The 24,845-nt window shown below is 55.5% G+C and overlaps 7 protein-coding genes across 7 annotated transcripts; 2 read left to right on the top strand and 5 right to left on the bottom strand.

Annotated features, from left to right (window-relative positions):
- Window positions 1–298: 298 nt before the first annotated feature.
- Window positions 299–1,985, top strand: CH63R_03677 (Mitochondrial fusion protein; the record flags this gene model as incomplete). The annotated part of the gene is made up of 2 exons (XM_018298652.1): window positions 299–1,323; window positions 1,385–1,985. The coding sequence occupies 2 exons, from the start codon at window positions 299–301 to the stop codon at window positions 1,983–1,985; spliced, it is 1,626 nt and encodes a 541-aa protein (XP_018159898.1).
- A 524-nt stretch (window positions 1,986–2,509) lies between these two features.
- Window positions 2,510–3,597, bottom strand: CH63R_03678 (uncharacterized protein; the record flags this gene model as incomplete). Its single annotated transcript, XM_018298653.1, has 2 exons — window positions 2,510–2,808; window positions 3,372–3,597. 2 exons carry the CDS (start codon window positions 3,595–3,597, stop codon window positions 2,510–2,512), a joined length of 525 nt encoding a protein of 174 aa, XP_018159899.1.
- A 2,128-nt stretch (window positions 3,598–5,725) lies between these two features.
- Window positions 5,726–7,093, top strand: CH63R_03679 (Endoglucanase-4; the record flags this gene model as incomplete). The annotated part of the gene is made up of 1 exon (XM_018298654.1): window positions 5,726–7,093. One exon carries the CDS (start codon window positions 5,726–5,728, stop codon window positions 7,091–7,093), a length of 1,368 nt encoding a protein of 455 aa, XP_018159900.1.
- A 5,152-nt stretch (window positions 7,094–12,245) lies between these two features.
- CH63R_03680 (uncharacterized protein) lies at window positions 12,246–14,030 on the bottom strand (the record flags this gene model as incomplete). The annotated part of the gene is made up of 3 exons (XM_018298655.1): window positions 12,246–12,300; window positions 12,398–13,641; window positions 13,701–14,030. 3 exons carry the CDS (start codon window positions 14,028–14,030, stop codon window positions 12,246–12,248), a joined length of 1,629 nt encoding a protein of 542 aa, XP_018159901.1.
- Window positions 14,031–15,012: 982 nt separating this feature from the next.
- On the bottom strand, window positions 15,013–16,914 carry CH63R_03681 (Malate synthase; the record flags this gene model as incomplete). The annotated part of the gene is made up of 5 exons (XM_018298656.1): window positions 15,013–15,061; window positions 15,122–15,351; window positions 15,432–15,983; window positions 16,055–16,479; window positions 16,551–16,914. The coding sequence occupies 5 exons, from the start codon at window positions 16,912–16,914 to the stop codon at window positions 15,013–15,015; spliced, it is 1,620 nt and encodes a 539-aa protein (XP_018159902.1).
- Window positions 16,915–17,360: 446 nt separating this feature from the next.
- On the bottom strand, window positions 17,361–19,595 carry CH63R_03682 (Fungal specific transcription factor; the record flags this gene model as incomplete). The annotated part of the gene is made up of 6 exons (XM_018298657.1): window positions 17,361–17,974; window positions 18,028–18,202; window positions 18,314–18,489; window positions 18,571–18,719; window positions 18,783–18,907; window positions 18,969–19,595. 6 exons carry the CDS (start codon window positions 19,593–19,595, stop codon window positions 17,361–17,363), a joined length of 1,866 nt encoding a protein of 621 aa, XP_018159903.1.
- A 314-nt stretch (window positions 19,596–19,909) lies between these two features.
- On the bottom strand, window positions 19,910–20,532 carry CH63R_03683 (Zn 2cys6 transcription factor; the record flags this gene model as incomplete). Its single annotated transcript, XM_018298658.1, has 3 exons — window positions 19,910–20,051; window positions 20,146–20,294; window positions 20,419–20,532. 3 exons carry the CDS (start codon window positions 20,530–20,532, stop codon window positions 19,910–19,912), a joined length of 405 nt encoding a protein of 134 aa, XP_018159904.1.
- Between the last annotated feature and the right edge of the window lie 4,313 nt (window positions 20,533–24,845).

Here is a 24,845-nt window from a genome sequence, read left to right on the forward strand (position 1 = left end):
GGTGGCGGGCTCGCTGCACGACAATGACAAAAAGTTGTTGGAAAGCTTCGATAAATGCGCAAGGGACTGTGGAGATGCATTGGATTCAGGGAAATTTCTATAGGCTCTCGTGCCTGCGGGAGCTCCGATGTGACCCGCACTCCTCTCGGGCTTATCGGCCGGCGGATCGCGATGTTCCGGCCCCGGGACCCGGGCAAGTGAAAGGTACGTATCCGTGATGCACAGACTACCTAGGTACTTGGGTAGGCTTTCAGCTGCTGCTGAAGCGTGAAGGAAGGAAGGCGCGCCCATCCCCGTCATGGGCCCCGCTAATCTTATCTCCGAGGTGATTTCCATTTCATCATGCAAAATTGGGAGCAAAAGTGGAAAGCTCCCGAAATCATGCATCGTCAGAGTTGAGCCGCATCATCCGCCAAACCCGATCATCATGGCTGCTCAACGAGAAGGGGTGAATCCCTTGAGACCATACTACAAACCACCGACCATAGGAGAGCCTCCAGATGCGACGTCTGCGTCATCCACCCCGAATCCCTTTGCCCGCCATGCCGGCGGCAATCAAACGAGCGAGCGCTACGCGTCAAAGGCACGCGACATCTTTTCCGACATCGACTACAAGGACTACATCAGCGAGCCGTCTCCCTCCGTCGTCCAAACCGTCAAGGACCTCGTCGACGAGCTGCTATGGAAGTACACCTCGGTGTTGATGGCCCAGCCTTTCGAGGTTGCAAAAACGGTTTTGCAGGTCCGTAGTCACGATGACGTGACTTTGGGCACGCCGGCGTCAGCAGCGGCCACGCCCTTGGCCACCCCAGTGTCGGAGAGGTTGCAGTCCTCGTACGGTAGTGCGGTATACAGCGAAGCAGACTCAGATTCGGACCTCGACGAGCCTGCCTATTTTACCTCCAACGCCCCGAGCACGCCGTCACCGTCCTCGGCCAGGGGGAGACATCGAAACCGCCGGTCCCCGTCGCCTCCGAGCACGCCTGCGGCGAAGCAGCCCGTGCCGCCTCATCAGCTCACCATCCGTCGACCCGACTCATTGATGGAGGTCATTGGCCAGCTCTGGCAAAAAGAGGGTGCCTGGGGCGTGTGGAAGGGGTCGAATGCGACATTCCTCTACTCGGTCCTCTCGTCACTGTTGGAAAATTGGTCGAGAAGTGCTCTGAGCGCACTGTTCAATGTGCCCGACCTCGGCGTCAAGGAGGACATTGATCGATTGATCGACATCGCCTCGCCCTATCCGTGGGTTTCTCTGTGCGTCGCCGCGGCGGCGGCCGTTGCGACGGGCCTCATTCTCGCACCACTTGACCTGGTGCGCACAAGGTATGTCACTGGTCGCCTCCCACATTCACTCCGTCAAGGGGCAGTGCTAATTCTCAGATAGACTACTCGTTACACCAACTTCGAAGCAGCCGAGAAGAACGTTGTCGACCCTCCGAGCCCTCCCCTCCTACGTCTGTCCCTCGCTTCTCGTCATTCCTACCATCCTCCACTCGCTCATCCACCCCATCCTCACACTGTCAACGCCTCTCGTCCTCCGAACCCGATTTCTTATCGACAGCCGGGTGTCGCCCACAACCTTCTCGGTTGCCAAGTTCTGCGCGTCCTCGGTGGCGCTTTTCGTCAAGCTCCCGCTCGAGACCGTTCTTCGACGCGGCCAGGTCGCCGTCCTGTCCACACCCGCGCATGTTCAGGCCCTCTCGAGCAGGGACCAGAAGCTCGAGACGATCGTCCCGCCCGGTCGTTACCACGGTGTCATGGGCACCATGTTCTACATCATGAACGAGGAGGGGACCCGTGCCATTCCGACCCTGCCTGCTGCGCCGGCAAAGAAGGGCAGGGCCAAGACCAAGGTCGCAGAAACGGTGTACCGCAAGGGCCAGGGGCTAGACGGCCTCTGGCGTGGCTGGAAGGTCAGCTGGTGGGGTCTGGTCGGACTCTGGACTGCGGGCGTCATCGGGAACAGTGCCGAGGGCGAGTTCTAGAAACAACTTTGAAGCAGACGAGCGTGACTCGTATTACTATTTTCAACGGCCGACTTCAACCAAGTGCGAGTGCGAAGGTACGAGGAAACAAAGGACACAAACACACCCATGTAATTCTTCTGTTGTATTAGAAGTGTGTGTCTTGGGATGCGGGATTCACAGGCGTTTTGGGGCATCTTTTCGTACAGACCCGAACTCTCTCCTCTTACTACGACTATGACGAGATACGGTATGATATCCACCTTTTGAATTCCGACTGTATTACACCAATCAAGCAGCTGTAAGCAACTGCAATCAACACAAGACATCTACCAAACTCGTTCGAAAAGCTGTACTGTAGCTCTCCCTCCTCCTTTTACGTCCGTAATCCCGACTCGGAAGCCTTTGGGACTCTCAGCCATCATGCCTTTAATAGAAACCATTAACGATAAAATTAGTTTCCTGCGTTGGTCACACTTCCGCAGCCGAGTCTTCGTGCAAGCCGCGCGAGGTCGTGACACCCCCTCCTCCCCCTTCTTCCGCCGTCACATCTGTTCTGATACGTCCGTATCTATGAGGCGTTTCGCTAGAAGCTTCCTCGTGCGACTCGGAAACTTGATTCGGAAGAATGAGGAAGAGAAGGAGCAGAAGACGAGTCGAGGAAGCCAGCTCAGTGCGACGGGTGCCTGCGTGAAGAACGCAGCTGTCAGTAGTACCAGGATAATGAGAGGGCCGGCCCCTTGTCGAGGCGAGTGCGCCAGGTCGCCTGCAGGATTCTGCAGACGGCCTGTGAACCCGTGGCCCATGTACTCGCTCGTTCCTCCAGGACCCGCGTGGTTAGTGCCTGGGTTATCAAGGAAAGGATTCCAGTGTTATGAGGATGATTCCGGAGGCTGGCCGGTCGAAGGTGCAGTGCCGCCAACGCGCCGAGGGCGCGCCGCAGCTATCCATTTTTACGTGTAAAAGCCGTGGCCTGCGGTCTGCAAGCCCCCTTTCCCCCAACTCGATGGCCAATAATGAATTATTTGGGGGGCGGACCATTGAGAAGAGCTGAAGTAGCTGAAGGTGACGCACATCGAGGCCATCGCCCGATTGATGGCTGTCACCGTACCTTTTTTTGTGCCGATTATCGTCGACTGGGGGTAGGAATCGGGGGTTTGTGTGGTGATATATCTGGGGGAGGGGAGCCTAAAAGAAGGCTGGTGTCCCTTTCCGATGGATGAGACAATACTTCAAAAGGTCGGCGTTGCGGTCTTGTGTTTTTTCGTAAATGGTCCTGTTGATAGACACACATACAAACACATACTCACACATAAGCCCATCATCTCATCCTACACTCGACTCCACGTCCTCTCAGCCATTCTGTCTTCTCAGGAGTCTTCAAATCAGCTAAATCATGCCACGTACTTCGGTCTTCCGTGTCGGCTCGGCTTTCAACGTTGTGCTCCTCGTCTGCATCATCCTCAAACATGTCGCCCTGGCCGTCGCGCGGTCCACGATGCGGCACGCTTGTATGGCCGTCCTCATGCCCATCATGCTCCTCCACGTCGCCATAATCGAGGGCTGAGACACGGGTCTCGCGTCGAAACCGAAGGGGTAGAGTCAACTCGTCACGCCCCCCGAAGACACCCATCATCCCCCTCACATAATCCAAGACATCTCAACCTGTTACCCGCCATCGATGTCTATTCAAGGGTGATGTAGAACGCACCCGTCAATATTGCAGCTGTCTCGGCGCCTCAGTCCCTTTCCGAAGGGAACATTTCACTGCTCACATACTCCTTGACTCGTCCCTTTACCGCCACTGCCATCACTACCTCGACACGAGTCGAAGACAACGGCGACAACGTCCTCACAAGCAGCCCTTTCCACGGCCCCGCATCCACCTCCGCGTCTAGCCGTCCCGCTGTATAAGCACGAACCACCAGCTGGTGGGCATATGCGACTCACGCTCCCGCTGGTGGCTATCATTATCGTTTATCTGTATGTGTGCTATACTTGGAGCCTCTTATCTTTTTGGTCTACGGTCGTGTTTGGCGGCTAAGTTGTGACGAGGCTTTCTCGAGAATTGGCCAAGCATGGCTGGACCATCCGGAGGACGAAAGCGTCCGGCCTCCCCCTTCTTTCGCCCTCTTGGGGTTCGGGCGGGGGGGAAATCTCCTTTGTTGAAAGTCCACCCAGGTCTGTGGCCTCGGGTACGTGTCTGTCTGTTCAATACACTATCTCTCCGGTACCAAAGTTCTCTGCCAAGTTGACCAGCCCCGTTGGATCCATGAAGCCATGCCCCCTTTTGATATCACCTGCTTGGCGCCTGGTGACATTGGCGACTTATAATTCAGCCTCTGTGACGACTTGACCCGGCTAGAAAGACACATTTACACAAGTCTCACTCTCGCCCCATCTAGCAACACGGGCCACGGCTGCGATGACCGATTCCGGCCTGCGGTCGTAGTGTTAGTATCTCAATCCGGATTGAAAAGCTCCGTCAAGCCTTCGCATTCCACGAGGTCTGTCGTCAAGCCCGCCGTTCGCTTAGCCTTGGACTGTTGCCCATCACGTGGCCCTCGCATGCCACGATCAAGCACCATTCAAGCTTCACTCGACCGTTCGGCATCATGGCTAGGAACGAATACAACTCCTTCTTGGAACAGTAGTCAGTTGTGGCTTCATACCCGTCATTCTTAGGGTATTTTATCATGTTGAGCTTCATCTCTCTCGTCTTGGCCATAGGAGGTACACTTTTGTCTCCATCCTTTCAAGCTGCCTCTGCAGTCGCTGAACAGTTGACAGCCGGATTACGAGTGCGACCGAGGGGCGTGACTTGAGACACATGGTTACATGTCTTCACGCTATCGAAGTGGACATAAGGCTAGACCGTCAAGGGCAGTTACTTGTCGGCGAGTACATCCGCTGACAGAACGTTTGACTGTTCTTCCTTGTCTCACTTCGATCCATCAAAGTCACTGACAGGCCGGGTGACACCATCCAGTATGGATTCCCAATGCTGAGGGATCCGAGGTTGACTTCTGCTGTGAGCGACTCTGCTGTGGCCCAACTTGCCTTTTGGGTGATATCTTTCGAGGTTCTATCCCTCAATTCGTTTCTGAAAATGGTAATTTGCACAGTTGGCAGACAATCGTTCAAAACTCCAACGTCATTCTGGACAAGCCCAGATGCCACGCCTGAGCCGCGGGTAGTTTTCGCAGCTGGAAGCTACCACGGGCCGTTTGCGAATGGCCCACAAACCTTCATCGCTGCCAGCTACGGCAGCTTTTGCTTTGCCGTGGGGCTGAGAGGCAGAAGGTTGAGGCGCGACGAGGCTTGACGCTACACCTGGTTGCGGTGACATGCCACTCAAAGGGCAACACGTCGCCCAGAATAAGCGTCGAGACATGTTCCTTGGCCAGTCCAGAGCGGGCGAGACGGCGTTCGAGCCGTGAGGAATAGCAAAGCTCCTCGGCGGCCAGGACTCTCCCTCTCGCGAATATAAGACCTTGGGAGGGGACGCCGAAGGTTGGAATGCTTGACTCATTCCATCCCTAGCTCGCAGTCTCACGAATGTTGATCGCACGTGGATAGACTCAAAGTTCGGTATAAAGACCGAAGATCAACGCTTCATCAGTAAAACGCTTTCGACAATACCAAACGTCGCTCTCTACTGTTTCACTGCTATTCACTCACACTCTTTCGTTTTCGTCGATCACTTTCTCATTACAGACGTGCTTTCTAACGTCGTCTCACTCTCTTTTCAACACCATCAAATGGTCAACCGCAAGACTTCCGGCCTCATGGCCGTGTTGACTACGGCCGCAACAGTTGCCGCCCACGGTCACGTCACCAACGTCGTCGTCAACGGCGTTTCTTACCGCAACTACATCCCCGTGCAGGACCCGTACACCAACAACCCGCCCCTTGTGGCTGGATGGACTATCGAGCAGCGTGACAACGGGTTCGTCGCTCCCAACGCATACAACGCGCCGGACATCATCTGCCACAGACAAGCGGTCTCGGCAAGAGCCCGCATCACAGTCGCTGCTGGAGACACCATTCAGCTCCAGTGGACCGAGTGGCCGGATAGTCACAAGGGCCCCGTCATTGACTGGCTCGCGAACTGCAATGGCCCGTGTAACCTCGTCGATAAGACCGACCTTCGCTTCTTCAAGATCGACGGCGCCGGTTTGATCAACCCTCCGCAGCGGGAGAATCGCTGGGCAGCGAGCGTCCTCATTAACAACGGAAACGCCTGGCTCGTCCGGATCCCGCCCAACGTCGCCCCCGGCCACTATGTTCTCCGCCACGACATCATCGCTCTCCATAGTGCCGAACAGCAGAACGGCGCGCAGAGCTACCCCCAGTGCATCAACCTCGAGATCACGGGTGAGGGCACGTACAACCCGCCAGGAACTCCGGGAACCGCTCTTTACAAGGCCAACGATGCCGGCATTCTGTACAACATCTACCGGGACAACCTCAACGACTACGTGGTCCCCGGAGACGCCATCATCTCTGGCGGCGTTTCCATGCTGCCACAGTCCCGGATCCAGATCACCGCCTCCGGCACCGCTACCCCTTATGGCACAACCAGAGTCGTCCCTTCATCGAGTACAACCCAAATTGTGCCTTCATCCAGCACAACCCGAGTCGTGCCTTCATCTAGCTCTGAGACCACCGCCATCTCCTCCTCTGCCGCGACGAGCCCATCTTCCATAGAGGTTGAGACCAGCATCACTATCAGCTTGACCAACACCGTCACGGCAACCTTGACCACCCGAACCAGCAGCAACAGCCCACCCAGCAGCACAGCAGCACCCTCTCAAACCCCAATACCGACAACACTGCAAACACAGACGACAACGGCCCCTCCATCCGGAGAGCCTTTACAGGGCTTGTACGGCCAGTGCGGTGGCGTCAATTACGCTGGCCCTACCAAGTGCGTTGACTACGCGACCTGCTCAACCGTGAATCTGTACTATGCGCAGTGCACCCCTGCTCCCGTACCAGCCGGGGCACAGTCTCTGTACGGTCAGTGTGGCGGGATGAACTGGCCGGCAGCGAGCCCAACTGCATGCGTCCCAGGGGCTCGGTGCTCCACGGTCAACCCTTACTACGCCCAATGTACTCCCGCTTGAGAGGACTGGGCTTAGGCCGCTGTTGCTGGATGACGCGGTCATGAACGAGTATGATTATCAAGGGTGTGGAAGCGTTGCTTGGGAAGGGTGGGAGGCTGTATTGTTTGGTCACGTCGACGGTTGATTCACTTCCTGTCTTCGTTCGTGCGTTAAGCACACCCTTTTTTTTATAGCTATCTTTTGGTAGATCCAATGATCTGGGAAGTTCATTCTCTTCTCGATAGGCTCACTGTGATCTTAATCCTGTTTGCTAACCATCTCGGCCCTAGCATACACCATTCGCTTTCGGCTACTCTACAGCTGGAAGGGAAACTGGTTGCGGAAAGGGACTGATGGAGGGACAGTTTGCCGCGCCATTGCCTGTTAATTTTGTAAATACATTTCATTGCTGTTTGAAACTTCATCCCGGTTATTGCAGTCGTCGACTTGCGCTACTAGTTTTGGCGACTTCCATGTAGGAGCTTCCTGATTTCTTAGGGGTCCGCCCCCCCGTGAGACTTGGTGACAGCGCGAGAGCTACTACATAAAGGGTTGGCGATTTAGTAACATGGAGAACAGTTAAGTCAACATACCCACTTTTGGAACACCCCCTCATTTGGAACACCTAAAAATGCCTCAACCCCACCACCAGCCTCCTACTTCCTCCAACTTCGAACTATCACAACAATTTCATACCTTATGCAAATAACCTCATTTTTTCAGAGGACCTTTATTCCTGCCTTATGGCCCAGTATACCGAGTATGAAGTCAATCAGGCAATCCAGGCTGTTTCAGACGGCCAAAGCCTAAGGAAGGCAGCCCGCGAATATGGCATCCCAATTACCACCCTCCACAACCGTCTCACAGGCACCCAGGCAAGGGCAGCAGCATTTTCAGACCTTCAGAGGCTTTCCCCTGACCAGGAGGCTAAGTTGGCTGAATGGGTGCGAATCCAGCATGCCCTTGGTGTTGCCCCAACCCATCAACAAGTGAGGGCATTCGCAGAACGAATCCTCTGTGCTATGGGGGACAAGGAGCCTATAGGAAAGGGCTGGATCCATGCCTTTCTAAAGAGAAACCCATCTATCAAGGTCCAGAGAAGTCGCCTTATTGACTCTAGACGTGTTAATGGAGCATCTACTGAGGTTATCAGGGACTGGTTCAAACTCCTCGCCATACCAGAGGTCAAGGGCATTAAACCATCCAATAGATACAACATGGATGAGACTGGTATCCTTGAGGGCCAGGGATCTAATGGGCTGGTGCTGGGCATGTCTGAGACGAAGTCTGTACGCAAGAAACAGCCTGGATCAAGGGCATGGGTATCCATCATCGAATGCATCTCTGCCCTGGGCCATGCCCTTGATCCCCTCATTATATATAAGGGCAAGACAGTCCAGCAGCAGTGGTTTCCTCTAGACCTTGGCCCTTATGAAGGATGGCAGTTCACTGCAACAGAGAATGGATGGACTACAGACGACACTGCAGTTGAATGGCTGCAGAAGGTCTTCATCCCTCAGACTATCCCTCAGACTGCCTCCCAGGGCAAGGAGGGCCAGGAGGGCAAGGAGGAGGCCAGACTGCTGGTTGTTGATGGCCATGGGAGTCACACAACGACGGACTTTATGTGGCTCTGCTATATTAATAACATCCATCTATTGTTCCTACCACCACATACCTCCCATGTGCTCCAGCCACTTGACCAGTCAGTCTTCAGCCCTGTAAAGGCAGCCTATAGGAAGGAGCTTGGATACCTTAGTCAGTGGAATGACTCTACTATTGTAGGCAAGAGGAACTTTATAGGCTGTTATCAGAAGGCTCGTACTGCAGGTATGACGATGCAGAACATCAGAAGTGGTTGGAAATGGACAGGGTTATGGCCTGTCTCTATGGCGAAGCCTCTGATGAGCTCCCTCCTACTCCCAACAACACCAAAGCCATCAGCATCTTCAGATCAGGTCAGCAAAGGGCAGTCTGGAGGCAAGGAAGGCAAGGAAGCTGAAGGATGGGCATCTGCGTCGTCTGCAGTAGTGTGGTCGACGCCAAGGAAGATGAAGGATCTGGCTGGGCAGTTGAAGCTATTCACAGAGCTAGAGAATGATGCCTTCACTCAACGCCTTCTATTCCGGAAGGTGAAAAAAGGCTTCAGCGAGCAGGCCTATGAGCTGGCTACTGCCCAGCATAAGCTGGAGCTCCTGCAGGCCCAAGTCACCAATACTGCAGCAAGGAAAAGAAGGACAGTCCAGATCGACCCAAACACCAAGTTCGCCAATATTGAGGACATCCAGAAGGCTCAGATTGAGGCTGGCGAAAAAGAGGATATCACAGATGAATCCAGCGACTCTGATACCCCTAGTGAAGCTGAAAGCTGTATTGTGGTGGCATCTAGGCCTAGTCAATAATTAATTGAAGATGGTGGTGATGTTGGGGATAGCTTCATTCTGGGTGTTCCAAATGAGGGGGTGTTCCAAAAGTGGGTATGTTGACTTATATGTACAGCTTGTAATTCTCTTCGTGATCGACCTTTAGTGATTTCACCCCTCCCTCTCTCTTTATTCCAATCTTTTACTTAGGTCTGTGTAGGTTTGACTTCAGAGTTTACCTAATTTGTGACTATTTGAACTCATAAGTCTTTTTTAGCTACAGCACAACCGTTTTTTATTGTAAGTTAATGCAAGATGTTCAACCTACCGCCAGCACTTCTGCAACCTGACATGGACTAATCCCGAGACCCGACGTTTAGCCGAATTCGAAGTGTGCTATTAGTGGTCTGTGAAAGGAAGTTTACAATGGAAAGGGAAGCTTGTAATAGCAATTTCACTATAGCAAGACTAATAGAGATAAATCTCTGTAAGTTTGTTAGTCTCTCCACTTTCCCATCGGAATCTGGCTGGGCATCCAGCAAATTTTGTGCTTATCTTGATCTCCTTTGGCTTTCGTTTACAACCAAAAAAAAATCATTTTGTTTACTCCTTGTCTTTTTTTATTCAACTTTGAAGCCACAACCACGATGAAGCTGTCAACCAGTGTGTTGGCCCTTTGGCTATTGCCATGGCTTGCAGTGGCTGTACATGGCTGCAGTGACGACAACTGCGCCCCCGCAACACCAACTGGCTCCGGCTATACGCTCAACATTCCCGCTTCATACGAGAATTGCGCCTTCGATCTGGTGACCGGCGGCGAGTTTGTGAGTCCTGAAAGATTTCGTGCCCATGCAAATGTGTTGCTCACGGCTGTACAGCAACTCCTTTTGCCGAATGTCTTTTCCATTGTCAACAATGACGGCAAAGCTGTCCAGGCCACCAACCTGTCTGCGCCAGTGGAACCCTTCATCTTCTCCCATCCAGCTGGGGCACCAGCAGGGTATGCACAGCGTTTCATCCGATTCTCGCCTCGATTGTTTCCCATTCTAGACTGACATTTGATAGTCTCTTTGACATCGTGCTGAAATCGGGTGGTAAGACGCTATATCTTGCTGTTTACAAGTCAGGAGCAGCTGGCTTCGTCGACACAAGGTATGTTTCCCAGCTGTTGTATCACGAGACTCGGGTCCAAGCACCAGCAACTCACACCGGCAAAGTTCCAATGGGCAAACATACATCGGCACTGGGGACCAGTACGTCACCACCATCTGGTCCGTGGATTGTGATGGGCTGGTCGTGTCAGGCATTCTCAGCGGCGAAAGCTTCCAATTCTTTGTGAATCACAACGGCGACATCGTGGCATCCTCGTCAACGGCACCCAGCAAGTCTCGACGCGGCCTTCCGGTTCCAAAAGGATTCTATATCCAAGCCGAGGCCGTTGAAACTCCGCCCGGGACTCAATGCTCTTCCCCCGTCCAACATGCTACTACCAAGAACCCTCCCGTTCCGGTGTCGTCGAACGGATGTGGGGTCAAGGGTTTCTGGGGCCACTTTGTGCCGGAACTGGACTTTGGCGAAGCTTGCCGCTTCCACGATGTCTGCTGGCGTGAGCACTCTGGCCTGATTACTGATGACCTTTACTAACAGCGTCGACTTAGCCGACTGTTCTCAGAATTTCACAACCTGCAACACCGAGTTCCTGAACCGTATGAATGCCAAATGCAACGACAAGTACAAACCAGGCATTGGCCGCAAGGTCTGTCTCAAGCTCGCCAAGTTCTACCACTCGACAGTCTCCGGTAAAAAGGGCGCGGAAACCTTCACCAAAATGACTCAGAAGTTCTGCGACTGCACATGCGACGACCCCAACCTCACGACGTGCCAGGACCAGTGCGTTGATACTAGGACGGATCCGAAGAACTGCGGCAGCTGCAACTTCAATGTGAGTCTACTCTTCCGTGCCATCTGTTGTTCTCATCACCTCGCATCCGAAATCGAGAGACGTTGGTTTCCTACAAGCGTAGCTCGCCGACTTTCAACTGAACCAACAACGCATCTCGTCAACCCCCTCTATGCTCGCAGCCACCCCCCCTTCTGTGACCAAGCAACCGCCGCTGACCTAAGAAAAAACGCAGTGCCCCTCGGGCTCCTGCGTAAACGGCACCTGCTCCTTTAACTCCTGTGCCGGCCAAAAGTGCGGCAGTTTCGGGTCCTGCGGCCCGGGCGGTGCCTGCGTCTGCGCCTCCGTCACGGGCGGCACGGGATTCTGCGTCAACGGCAACACGCCCTGCAGCTTGTTGTCCTCTTGCGATGACAACGGCAACTGCCCGCTGGGCGAGGTCTGCGCCGTCGACACATGCTGCGGGCGTAACGTGTGCATCAGGACGGACTCGTGCGGCGGGTTCAATTTGCCCGGAAGCCGCCTGTTTGCGCCGCCGGTCACGACGCAGAGGGGGGATGCGACGATTGGGTACCTGGCGGAAGACAATTAGCCGCGCCGGGCTTGCGTTCGACTGGGTGGAGGATGTAGGCGTGTTGGGTAGTCATTTTTGGCGTTGGATGAGACCACGAGGTAGTTACTTGGGCGCTAAGTTCGCCTGATGGGTGTGAAAACAGTGGGTATATTTAATGAGTGTGAGCTAGAATAGAAGATGATTTGTTAGAATTCAATCCCGCCGGTGTCAGATATATATGAAGTGACAAAGGGAGGCTATCTCTCGGAAGTGATCGAGATGCCATGTACTCTCTGCAGATACCATGAAGCGGCAATCTACGACGGGTAGCAACAATCTAGGCTCCAGGCCTTGATCTCATACGTCATAGATCATGAAGAGGGTCTTGAGAATGAAAAGATTGCCGGCAAGACTGTCAGCAATTAGTACACTGTTCAATGGGCGAGTGAACATCGATTTACATGTGAGTCGGCTTGCTGAGATTCGAAGCCTGGCCGTTTGATTATCACCTTTGTACTGTGCGAGTTCTGTCAGGGATCACAAAACCAACGTTGTCCTCAGAATCAGAGCTTGTCTCTGGGTCCTCCTCCTTTCTCTTCTCTTTACGAGGCGCGCCGTGTACTGGCGTGTCGGCGGTCCATCCGGGCGTTGGCGAGGAGTCCCGTAGTTTGAACCCTTCAAAGGAAAGGGTAGTGTCGCCGAGGATCAGCATCCGGGTGACGCCCTGGAACGCAGTGCAGGTCTCGTTGAAGTCGAGATATCCGTCGTCCATGACGGCAAGCCCGCCCGTCTTCTCATAGCCCTTCCAGGTGAAGTACACCCGTCTGAAGCCGCTGCGCTGCAGCGCGTTTGGCTCGCGCTTCTTCAGCGGCGGCAACGTCCGAACCGGGGCGGGTTCCTGTCGTTCGCCATATAGCAAACGGTATGCGAGGTCTTCGGGTCGCTCGCGCAACCAAAGGTCTCCGAGGTCCTCGACGCGCTCGCCCGACCAGCCCTCCTCTGTCTCCGATCTGACCAACTTCAGCTGCTCTTGGGAAAACGAGAGAATCATTGTGCCCTTGACAACGCCGAATTTCATATCGGCCACCAGGAAGCCGGCATCCTCGACGGGGCGGGAAGCTGGTCTGATGTTTAGAGAAAAGGCCTCGCCGTAGTCGGGATAATCCTTCCATAACACAGGACACCCGACTAGGTACGAGCCAAGTACATCTTCGAGGCGCATCTCTGTGAAGCCTGTGCGATGCGCTTCCACTTGGTCGGGTTCCCCCCTACCATCCGTCTCCTCCTTGTTCACCAGATAGTCCTGGTGTCGTTCGAAGGCATCCGCCCATTTGACGAAAACGTCTCTAAGATCCCGCTCGTCCTCCTCTTCCTCCCCATCACCGTGCTCATTCATCCATTCAGCCATGCGACTGGTAACCTCACTCTGGTTCCAACCGATGACGCAAACCCCTCCTGATGAGGTGTGAATCTGGTGTTCAAAATGAAGCCCGTCGGTTGCTGCCGCCATGGTCTGAAGTGACCAAGCCACACCCAGGTCGACATTGGCCAAAAGCATTGCATGAGGCGTGACGCTACGTTCAGGTCTTCCGTCTTTCTCAAAATAAGCTTTCCTGAAAAGATCAATGTCGAAGGCGGCCTGCTGTTCAAGTCGCTCGTACCGAGCGAAGATGCCCTTACGATCCCTCCGGATCTCTTCTCTCTCGCGAAAGGCCTTATCCATCTCGGCGGCCCTCCTACTCAGCGAGTCGCACTGGGACAACGTTAGACCCATGTCTTTAATGCTTCCTTAGGGGGCCGGTGTTGACAAACCGCACCCATCTTGACCAGCTCGCCAAGGTCACGACGTAGGCTGCTGCATGTCTTCATCTCCGGGTGGGATAAGCGGAGGTCGTAGAACCATGACTGCGTGGAGAACCACGCTTTATCCTTGAAGAGCTTTTGGCCCTCCGCTACCGCCTGGGCTCTCCTTTGGGCGTCCTCGATGGTGTCCGGGAAGCATAGTTCGCGGAGGCGGTCTACGTGTACGCGGGGGATGTGCTTGTATTCCAAGTTGCCATTCACATAGTCGTAGCCCAAGAAATGAGCTTTGTCGATCATTCGTTCCCGCTTGATGGCCTCTTTTCGTATTTCTGCCGTCATCTTGGCCCACCTGCTACACGTCGGGTGGTGTAGATGCGAAAGACGGATGGGGGGGGGGTTGGATAAGTGACATGAAATTGTTCGATGCGTCCAAGCTTACGCTCCATAATAATAATGCATGCACAGAGATGTACAAGCGAAGATCAACCGACACGTCCGGCACGTGATTCTGCGTCGAACATTATCCCAGTTTGCAAAGAAGTCCTCGACTTTACTGTGAAGATAGTAAAGCAGGGAGAATTCTAGGGTCTAAAGACTTCGTGAAGTTTGTCCTCTAGACACAAGGTGGTGGCTAGGAAAACAGATGGTTTCAATTGGTTGACCATCTAAAAGGTCGGCCTAGAAGGGTGATCGATTGTCGGCTGAAGTAAAGCAAAAGCGGCTGCAAAAAGCCTTAATAATAGCCAGTTGCATTTAGACTTTTAAATGTTTGTACTAGATAAGACTTAATGAGAGTGAGTCAACGGTAAAGGAAATTTGCAGCTTACATCTTCTGACATTCTTTCTACCTAAACAGATGCAATGGTAGCCAAGCTATCATATTAGAGTGTTGGGCTGGTTCTATCATCTCCGCTTTGATGCGGGTTCCAAAACACGGCTTGGTGGCAGAGTGGTCTAATGCGCAAGACTAGAAATCTTGTTCCTTCGGGAGCGTCTGTTCGAATCAGGCCCAAGTCGTCGCGTAAACTTTTGCTTTTTCAATGGACATTAGCATCACCTGCTCAGACTGATAGAGTCCAGCACGAATAGTATGTCGTCTTGATTTTTGTTGTTGTTGGGATATGCTACTTTCATTCTCATTTGCTGCTTGAGATGACCATTTCAACGCTTGCGGGTTAGTCTAATGCCCGACTTGTGCAATGTCGCAGGGTACACCAATGGACTATGATAGTGTTCAAGTTTTATTGTTCCAAACGCAAGAACGCATCAATGCTCGCTCGTCTTTGAATTCATTAATCATCAAATCTAGGTGCGCCCACGTCTAAAGCTTCCAAGACGGACCAAGCGAGGTGATTTCATCGTAAAGGAGACTGGCACGTCGTCAGCAAGGTGCGCTTATTGAATGAAATCCAATGGATGGGATGACTTACGTGGTGACAAAGTTGGCGTACTCTTCGCCCGTCACCTGCGGCCGCAGGTACTTGGCTGCCAGCTCGTACTTGTTGTTCGGCGGCGACGCATTGATCAGCTCGCTCGTCACGTCGTCGAGGATGCTGAGCATCGTCGTCTTGTCGAGTTTCGTGCCCTCGGCAGTGCTGACGCCGTGGCGGACCCATTGCCAGAGCTGCGTACGCGACACCTCGGCGGTAGCGGCGTCCTCCTGGAGAAGTTGGTTAGCTCCGGTTGCAAAAAAAGGGGGATGGGGGTTGCCATGTATTTCATGTCGAATCAAGGACGCACCATCAGGTAGTTAATGGCACTGCAGCCGACGCCGCGCAGCCATCCCTCCATATACGCCAGCGTGATGTGCAGGTTCTTCCGCACGCCGTCGTCGGTGATTCTGCCGGGCACGACGGGGTTGAGGAGGTCGTCGCGCTTGACGTCCACCTCGGAGCGGACAAAGATCTGGTTCGCGGTGGGCATGTGCTCGTTGAAGACGTCGCTCGCGATGGACGCCAGCGCCGGGTGCGCGACCCAGGTGCCGTCGTGCCCGGCCAGCACCTCGCGGAGCTTGTCGGCGCGCACGCTGTCCATGGCCTTCGCGTTGGCGGCCGGGTCGTCCTTGCGCGGGATGAGGGCCGCCATGCCGCCCATGGCGTGCACGCCGCGCTTGTGGCAGGTGCTGATGAGCAGCCTGACGTAGGCGTCCATGAAGGGGACCGTCATGGTCACGTCGGCGCGGTCCGGGAGGATGAAGCCCGGGCGGTTGCGGAAGCGCTTGAGGAAGGTGAAGATGTAGTCCCATCGGCCGCAGTTGAGGCCGGAGCTGTGGTCTCGGAGCTCGTAGATGATCTGGCGAGGATGTTTTTAGTGGGCGATCCTGGAGAGGAAACAGCCGCGAGCAATGATTGACAAATACATACCTCGTCCATCTCAAAGACGGCGCTGATGGTCTCGATGAGGACGGTGGCGCGGATCGTGCCCCGCGGGATCCCGACGTAGTCCTGCGCCGTGTTAAAGACGTCGTTCCACAACCTAGCTTCGAGGTGCGACTCCATCTTGGGCAGGTAAAAGTAAGGGCCGGCGCCGCGGGAGATGAGCTCCTTGGCGTTGTGGAAGAAGTACAGGCCAAAGTCGAAAAGGGCGCCGGAGATGGGCTCCCCGTCGACGGTGAAGTGCTTCTCGTCCAGATGCCAGCCGCGCGTTCTGGCGATCAACGTCGGAAGGGCGCGGTCGGTCCTCAGCTTGTACTCCTTCTCGCCGAGGCGGAAGTCGACCTGGCGGCGGACGGCGTCGTACAAGTTGGCTTGGCCGTAGATCATGTTATCCCAGGTAGGGCCGTTGGAGTCTGAATCGTGTAAGCTAGTTGACTCTCCCCTTGCTTGGCTTCTGGCCCTTTTGATCATGGGCACAACCAACCTTCAAAGTCGGCCATGTAGGCCCACACGTCCGAGTTGAGCGCGTTGACGACCATCTTCCTGTCCGTGGGCCCGGTGATTTCGACCCTGCGATCAACCAAGCCCGGCGCCGGCGCAGCGCCCTTCCAGTTCTTGTCATCGCGGATGTGTCTTGTCTCCGGGAGGAAGTCGGGCAGGCGCCCTTTGTCTGTCTCGACCTGGCGTTCTTCACGGAGCTTCAAGAGGTGTCTGCGGGTGGGCTCGAAACTGCGGTGCAAGATGGCGAGGAACTTGACGGCGTCCTTGGTGAGGATGCGGCGGGAGGCGTCGTTGCCGGCGCCCAGGATGGAGACGCTGTCTAGCGTCGATGTTGTTGATTGAGACATATTCTGGAATTTTCAAGTCTGCAACACAGATAGAGAAGAACTATTTCCCTTTCTCAAGCAATTTACAAAAACAACCTGCTCTTATATCACTGAGGGGACTCATCAAGTGGCACCGCCTGATGTTAAGTACCCCTTTCCACGGTTAATGGCGCATCTCCCTAACGCTCGGCTCTCTTCCGATGGTGTTCTATGTGTCTCCTGGTATTTGGTGAAGCCTCTCGGCTCGGTATCCGAACCGGAGACGGGTGAGATCCGATTGGCTCCACTCGCCCTGACTTTCCGCCCACGGCCGAACGGAAAGGATGGATGGATGACTGCCTCTCCGTTTCCAGACCTATGCTTCACACGTCATTTCCAAGCCTTATTCCCGTGAACCGAATGTGATTTGAGACTCAATAGCTTTATTTGTCATCCAACATTAATTGCTGCTATTGCTACTATTGCTACTATGACCCGTAACCTCCCGGGGCCATCATCTTCTCCAATTCGGCCCAGTCCAGCTGATCGACTCCGGTGAGGGGGAGCGTGGGATCGTTGAAACTGTTGTAGATGCCCTCGGCGGCCTCCAGCCCAAACGCCTGCTCGAGGTTCTCATCCAGGTTCAAGCCGAACAGCGTATCCGCGCCGTAGGTATCTGCGTCGGGGCCCCCAAACATCTCGCCCTCCCACGACGGGACCGAGGAGCTCGGCGTCGGCGTCGTCAGGGGCATCTGGGACGCCGATGGCTGCTGGTCCGACTGCCCCGGCAACACGGACCCGGGGGTGTTCCCCGCATGGGGCACCCCGCCGGCTTCTTCCCCGGATTCTCCCATCTGCACGTCGTGGTCCTTGTCGAACGCCACCACGTTGACCCACACGTGGGCCGAGAACTGCCGGACGTCCTTGAGCCGCTGCGCCGCCGCGTTGTTGCCAGCCTGGGAAAGGTACTCCATGAACTCGATGGCCTGGAACAGCTCCTGCGGCGGCGGCTTCTGGCTGTCGTTCTTGTGCGCGAAGCCGCGCATGATCAGGACGAAGGCGGCCGCGAAAGCCGCGTCTAGGTCGAAGAAGGCGAAAGGCGCTGTGTTTCCTGTCAATCTTCTGTTGTTCAGCGACAGTGGCGAGACTACTAACCGATTTCCTCTTGCCTCTGCATGGCCATGAGGATCCGAATGATCCTCAACGCCGATTCGTTGCAGAGCAGGCAGAGCTGAGAGATGGCAGACGACACCGACCCTTGTTTTTCCGTCTTCTGGACCTTGTCTTTGACCTTTTGGAGCAAAATGGGCCTGATGCAAAGAATGATTGCCTTTGGGCGGATTACGATTAGTACAATTCTTGACGCAGGAAGCAAAATAAAAAGAAAAGAAGAAAAAAAAGAAGCCCACAAGACCAGTAGAATTCTCAGATCAACACTTACCTGGAACAGCCTCAGATAGAGTGATGCGCCCGCTCTGGTGACCTCGAACTGCTTGTTACTGAAATCAATGGCAAGGTTTGCCGGGATAGATCGGCCGGTATCATGGAGCGATTGCAGAAGATTCCGCATCTTCCTGACCAGATCGGCCTGCGACAAAGCACCTCTACTATATAATGCTGTGGTTGAATCCCAGTCAGCTGCTTCAATCATGCCAATGGATGATGGGGAGTGACAAAGGATGCCCTAATCACACTTACACGACATGATCTCGCCCGTTGTTCGGGCAATTTGCACATTAACGTTCAGCGGCTCTGGCGAGTCGAAGCCCGGCGATGGTCCGGGGAGATCGAAGGAAAGGTGGCGGTCGTCGACCGAAGCCGGACGCCCAAGTCCCGCGGATATTCGTCTGGGTAGTTGGGGAATAAAGTGAGCTCACGCCATTTTTCTTCGGTTTAGCATGGAGACTTACTGGTCGAGCATGTACACGGTCCACCACACCCGCATCCGATGTGCTCTTTCTGAGGGGAGGCACTTTTGCTCTGAGAAGGGCAAGTTGCAGCCCAGAGTCAGAGCAAGCCGCACGGTTGTTCCCACCTGGGATTTGCGTTAGCCAATTCGTCGTCGCTCAATGACGTATATGGGATTGCTCTCTTACGAAGAAATAGGAATCGTTCTTCCTGTCGTTCCACTGCAGATATGTGGTCGCCAGGCAGAGGATCTCCAGGCCAACGATGCCATACTCGCTGATGCTGTGCAGTGGCGGGAGCCTCCTCATCGCCTCGGCGAACCAGAAGGCCCCCGGGGGACCCCGCACCTCGCGCGGATCTTCTTCCATCAGCTTGCCCATCGCCATGACCAGCAAGTACAGCGTGAACCACGGGGTGTCCATCTGGCGGGCGCGCGAGGCCTGGCTCTGGAATAGCAACGTCATGTTGTCCGTAAAGGTCCGCTGATCGAGGAAGTGCTGCGTGACGCCCATGTACGAGTTGAAGAGGTTCAGCAGCCGGTTCGACTCGGCCTCCTTGGGGAAGGCCTGGTGGGGGATGCCCTTGATCAACTCGTTCGTCGAGGTCCATTCAGGGGTGAAGGGGAGATCTCTCGGGTCCTCGTTCTCGAGGTGCTCGGGGGCATCCCGTTCCGGCGAATCCCGGTCTTTGCCATTGTTCTCGTGGAACAGGCTTCGCAACCGCTGCTCAAACAGCGGCCCTGGTGCGCTCTCTATGGATGCTGTGTTCCGTCCGGCTTTAGTCCACTGTCCACTGTCCACATGTCCACCGTCCATTGCTGCATCTGCTCATCGAAAAGGGCTAGACAAACCATAACTTGGAGGCGGTACTTCGCCGGTCGGTTCAAAAGGCGCAATGCCTGTAGGACTAGGATTTGACACGGCAGCCGATACGCCTCTCGACTGCGGGCTGGGGTGTGGGCGTGGTTGCTTGGCGAGCTCTGCCTGAAGTCAGACTTGGAGCTCTTCACAACAATAACAACGACTGCTGTCCGAATCCAATAAGTGTCTCACCCTTGATTTGGTCTTCGTACCGTGACAACGTGGCCCTCAACTCTGACACGTAGCTACATCATGAATCGTCGGGTTAGCTAGGGCCAACTTTGGAGAAGTCCGATTTCGGAATCAACCCACGCCTCAGAGTACCGCTTCCGCCCATCGCCAAACTCGCAATCCAAATTGTTTCGCGAACAGTTCCTACACGGCTGTTCGCCGGAGCACTTTACTTTGCGTCTGCGGCAAGTGTTGCATCTACGCGTCACACCAACCCCAAACTCGGTCAGCAAGGGCAAGCCCGTCGTTTGGTGTGGGGGGAGAGACTACTAACGCGTTGGCCGACCGGGCTTTGACCGCTGCTTGCGCAGGCATTGCGTCTTCGTTGTCTGTCTCGATCTTGATCTTACGCTTCCTCTTGCGGCTCGAGGATGAGGGCGAGGGCGAGGATAAAGATGAGGCTCCTCCGGTCGCTTTGTGAGACTGTTCAGATTCCGTCTCAGTCTCAGTTCACTTGCAAAGTCTTCATGTGATGCCGCCGTTGAGGTAAATTAAAGAATGGAGTGAGAGCGAGAGTAAAACCGTGGGGCCGATAAGAATGACTCGCCTTGGATGAGGGGTCTGGGGTAGCCGATAAGGAGCCCCTGTAACTACTAGTCGACATGGCCATATCCGGTTTATAGCCGCCGCTGGTCTTGAGTATGCGTATATCCCAATTCATGCAGCAATCGGAGCCTGTGCTATGATGGATATGAAGGATGCTGCTGCTTGATCTTGACGAGACCAAACGTCTTGGGGCTTAGCTGAACTTGGTGTTGTACGATGCTCTTTTCACTCTGAAATAGAAACTATGTTCCATGTAGAAGAAAGAAACTGAGGGGTGAAACTGTGCTCTGAGGCGATGTGACCATCTTAACCAAGGAACCTTGTGCTCTTCGGCCCTCAATCCGAGTCCATGGTTCTTCCCCATCTTAGCCCCCCCGGTCCACTTTCGGCTTCAAGCTCCGAGCCAACCCCGAGAGCACTGCCTGTACCATCCACAGAGCGGATGACACGTCTGGTGAGAAGAGACGTATCAATGTCGAAGAGTGTTTTTACCAGAAGCGTGGTAGATGGTCGTATTTATAGCCATGAACGACCCCGTAGAGAGTCGCCGCCACGGATGCTGCTCGGCCCGCTTCCGAGATGCACACTCTTTATACCCCGCCCTGCTCCCGTCTCCTACCCCTAACTTACTTACAGCTTCCGGCAGCGGCCAGTGTCCGACACAACAATTGCAGGCGATGCAAGTATCTTCTCATGTGGGATACTTCAGTCGCAGTACTGTAGGGCTTCCGCATCATTCTATCAACCCCTCCTCTCGTCACCTTGACAATTAACAATCCAGAAGCTGATAACATCACGGAAGAAGGGAACCGGTTTTTTTGGTAACAAGACTGTTGTTATTCTCTGGTTCTCTCAAGAAAACGTTTTATGATATAATTGCCTACGAAAATCTCACCCAACATGCACAAAGCAAATTTGCGCTCGTTAAAGTGTTCCCGCCATCGCCTTCGGCTTCCCCACGACTCGTGCCCGACACCCCCTGGTTCTCAATGACGAATGGCTGCGGCCCAGCGTCTACTGGGAAGACGATCCGGACTCAAAATGGTATCAAGTTCGCTGTATTCGCGTGGGTTATGCCAAAAGATCAACCCCGTTGTCGATTTCCGTGCATTTAAGCGCTCTGGGTGGGAGCGGGAGGAGCGCCCGAGGGAGGAGGGCCGGTGGGAGTACCGGTGGGCTTGGGGGGAGGAGTGCCGCTGGGGGCGACACCCTCAGCCTGAGCACCGGTAGGGCGAGGTCCAGAAGGGGGAGCGCCGGAAGGAGGAGCACCAGAGGGCGGGGTGCCAGCGGGAGGAGCAGGGCGTGAAGACTCCTCGCGGCGCTGCTGCTGAGCGGGAGCGGAGGGAGCGCCGGAGGGAGGAGGGCCGGTGGGGGTTCCAGTAGGCTTGGGAGGGGGGTTGCCGGAGGGAGCTGCACCCTCGGCCTGAGCACCGCTGGGACGGGGAGGCGGGGTGCCGGAAGGAGGAGCACCGGAAGGAGGGGCGCCGGTCGGCTTGGTGCCAGTAGGAGCGGCGTCTTCGGCGCGGCGGGCGTTGCCGGTGGGAGCGGGAACATCGCTAGGGGGGGCCCCAGAGGGAGGGGAGCCGGAAGGAGCACCGGATGGAGGAGGACCGCTGGGACGGACACCGGAGGGCGCACCCTCTGCCTGAGCGCCGCTGGGGCGAGGGGGAGGAGTGCCCGAAGGAGGAGCTCCAGAAGGAGGGGCGCCGGAAGGGGGAGCGCCAGTCGGCCTGGTGCCGGAAGGCGCAGCACCATCAGCGCGCTTGGCATTGGTAGGCTTGGGACCGTCGCTGGGAGGGGCACCAGAGGGGGGGGCACCAGAGGGGGGGGCACCAGAGGGGGGGGCACCAGAGGGGGGAGCACCAGAAGGAGGAGGGCCAGTAGGAGCAGCACCCTCGGCGTGAGCGCCCGTAGGACGGGGACCAGAGGGAGGAGTGCCCGAAGGAGGGGCCCCGGATGGAGGAGCCCCTGACGGCTTCACGCCAGAGGGATCGGCACGCCTGGCGTTACCCGTGGGAGCAGGAGCATCGTTGGGAGGAGCTCCAGACGGGGGAACTCCAGAGGGAGGGGGGCCGCTCGGGCGAACGCCAGAAGGAGGCGCGCCGCTGGGAGGAACACCGGTAGGGGCGGCGCCGGCATCCTGAGCACCGAAGTTTCCATGGGGGCCACCGCTTGGCTGAGCGACGCCGCTCGGGCGAGGGGGCGGAGTGCCGCTGGGAGGGGCTCCGCTCGGCGGGGACGGGAGGGCCGAGTTCTGGCGACGGTTCATGAGGCCCCCGCGGCGCCGGTTCTGGGCCGGTGGAGTGCCGCTCGGTGGGGCGCCACTAGGGGGCGGGCCGGTGGGCTTGAAGGTTCCGGAGGGGCGCGGGGGAGGGGTGCCGCTCGGGGGTGCCCCATTGCCCTGGGGCGGCGGGGCGAGGCCGGTGCCGGAGGGGGGCGTGCCGGAGGCCTGAGGCGCCGGCGCCGCGTGGCCGATGGCCGCAATGGCGGTGACAAGGGCGAAAATGAGGTTGGAACGCATCCTGGCGTAAGTGATGAAGTGAAGGGTTTGGAAGGAGATGGTTGAAGCAAAAAAGAAGGGACAAGAGCGTGGTGTCGAACAAAAAGAGGTGGGTGGTTGAGAAAGAAAAGGAAGCTGCTGAAGAGATGGGAAAAGGTAAGATGAGATGGAGTATGGCGATGAGAAGGAAACACGGGTTTGAGTATGACGGATGTCCATCGTGTTTATATCTTTTCTGATGCCATACTGGTGGCTCGACTTACACTATGAGACAAGCCCAGTATGTCTTCGACTGCGAGAGTGGACGGCAACCCGGTCCAGCTCGGTAGTTCGAACCCCCCCGCGGCTCGCTCACGGCTCTGGCAGACTGGGCCAGGCCATATTCCGCGACGCTATGATCGAGAATCACGGAGAAAGGCCCCATTGCCCGGTGGGGAGCTGATGCAACGCTTGACTGGGCATAGTGCTCCGTGGCATGTCCGCTTGCGCGGCTTTCCGTCCTCGCCCATCGCTGGTCGGATCCCCGGCAAGGCGGGGGAGGGTGTCAAGTTGAACGAGATGGTTCCATAGGAAGCCGACTAGGGACACCCAGGGCTTCGCCACTGCGGTCGTCTGTTTGTCCTGTCTCTCCAGCAATGAATAGGGGGGGGGGGGGGGTGTTCGTCGTTTCTGCTGCGTCTGAAGGTTTTTCCACAAACGATTGGCTTCGATAGACCGTTTGTTTCGAAACGGCGTCTGGTTTCGCACGGCCTTCCAACCACTTGTCAGTCAGTGACAAGCCCTTGTGGCTGGGACACGCAAGCCCGCCCACTTCCCGTGCGAGCATCCCGGGAAGCGCTCCGAAGGGCTGCGCCGTTGTCTCGGGGGCAACTCAAGGGGGTAGGCGGGGGGGGGGGGGATAGTCGACCGATTTGAGGAATGTGGCGATGAAGATGCTTGCGTTGATGCAATTGCTTCTTTGGTGCCTTTGGTTCTCCAAATTGCTTGCATGTTGAAGGAACTTCGGACGACGGTGGCCGGGTTTTCCCACCCGAGCCCCCAGAACTGCTTTGCAACCAGTAAACAGGAACAGGACACCGACAAGGTTGAGACTGGGTAGAATGAAAATGCAGAACATTGCCTCTCAGCCACGGAAGATGCCATGGCCCCTATTTCTTTACAATGGGGCCAGCGATGATGACGCGGACAGGTCTCTTGCAAGCCCGTGATGCCTCCCAACCAGTCATACGCACCCTGTATCTATTCTTGGAAAATAGAACCAGTTCGTCACGAAGATGGGCCGAGTCCGTAATAGTCTATCCTAACTGGGACTGACGTGACCTGGTGGAACTATTTGGTAGGAGACAAAGCCTGGCCTATGTGGAGTTGGAGAGCCGATGAAACCGTTAGCCCCGACAGAGGCAACGTACACCATAATCAATGTGATTCAAGCTTCACGGGACAAGATTCAATCAGCCGAGATTTGGAAATACAGAACGGAATCACCATGGGGGTGGTTGCGAGAGATGCCGCGTTTCCAGTCGTCGACGTGTTCGTACACCCTTTTAGCGTCATGCAGGCAGGTTGAAGCATAATCGACGGTAGTTGCTGGCTGGACGGGAGTTGGCCATAGGGAAGCCCCATTGCACCATTTCAGATAAAACCCTTGCCAGGGCTAGATCGACAGCTAGGAGTTTCTCCATCCAATAGTTGCCACTTTTGAGGGTTTCTCTTAGATGATGGTTTTCAGCTTGTTGATGTACTCGAGCGGGATATGCTATCCCTATGTCGACTCCCTGCTTTAACCTCGAGGTCCGAGAACGGCCTCTATTGATCAAGGATCTCCGGCGGCGTTCGGTGATGATTCTCAGCTTGCAATAAAGAAATCAAATTTCCGTTGTGCACGTTGACTGATGTGACAATGTAGCGGATGTCGAGTTCAACTGTGT

This window comes from Colletotrichum higginsianum, chromosome 3 (assembly GCF_001672515.1).
Source record: "Colletotrichum higginsianum IMI 349063 chromosome 3, whole genome shotgun sequence".
Classification (NCBI taxonomy): Eukaryota; Fungi; Ascomycota; class Sordariomycetes; order Glomerellales; family Glomerellaceae; genus Colletotrichum; species Colletotrichum higginsianum.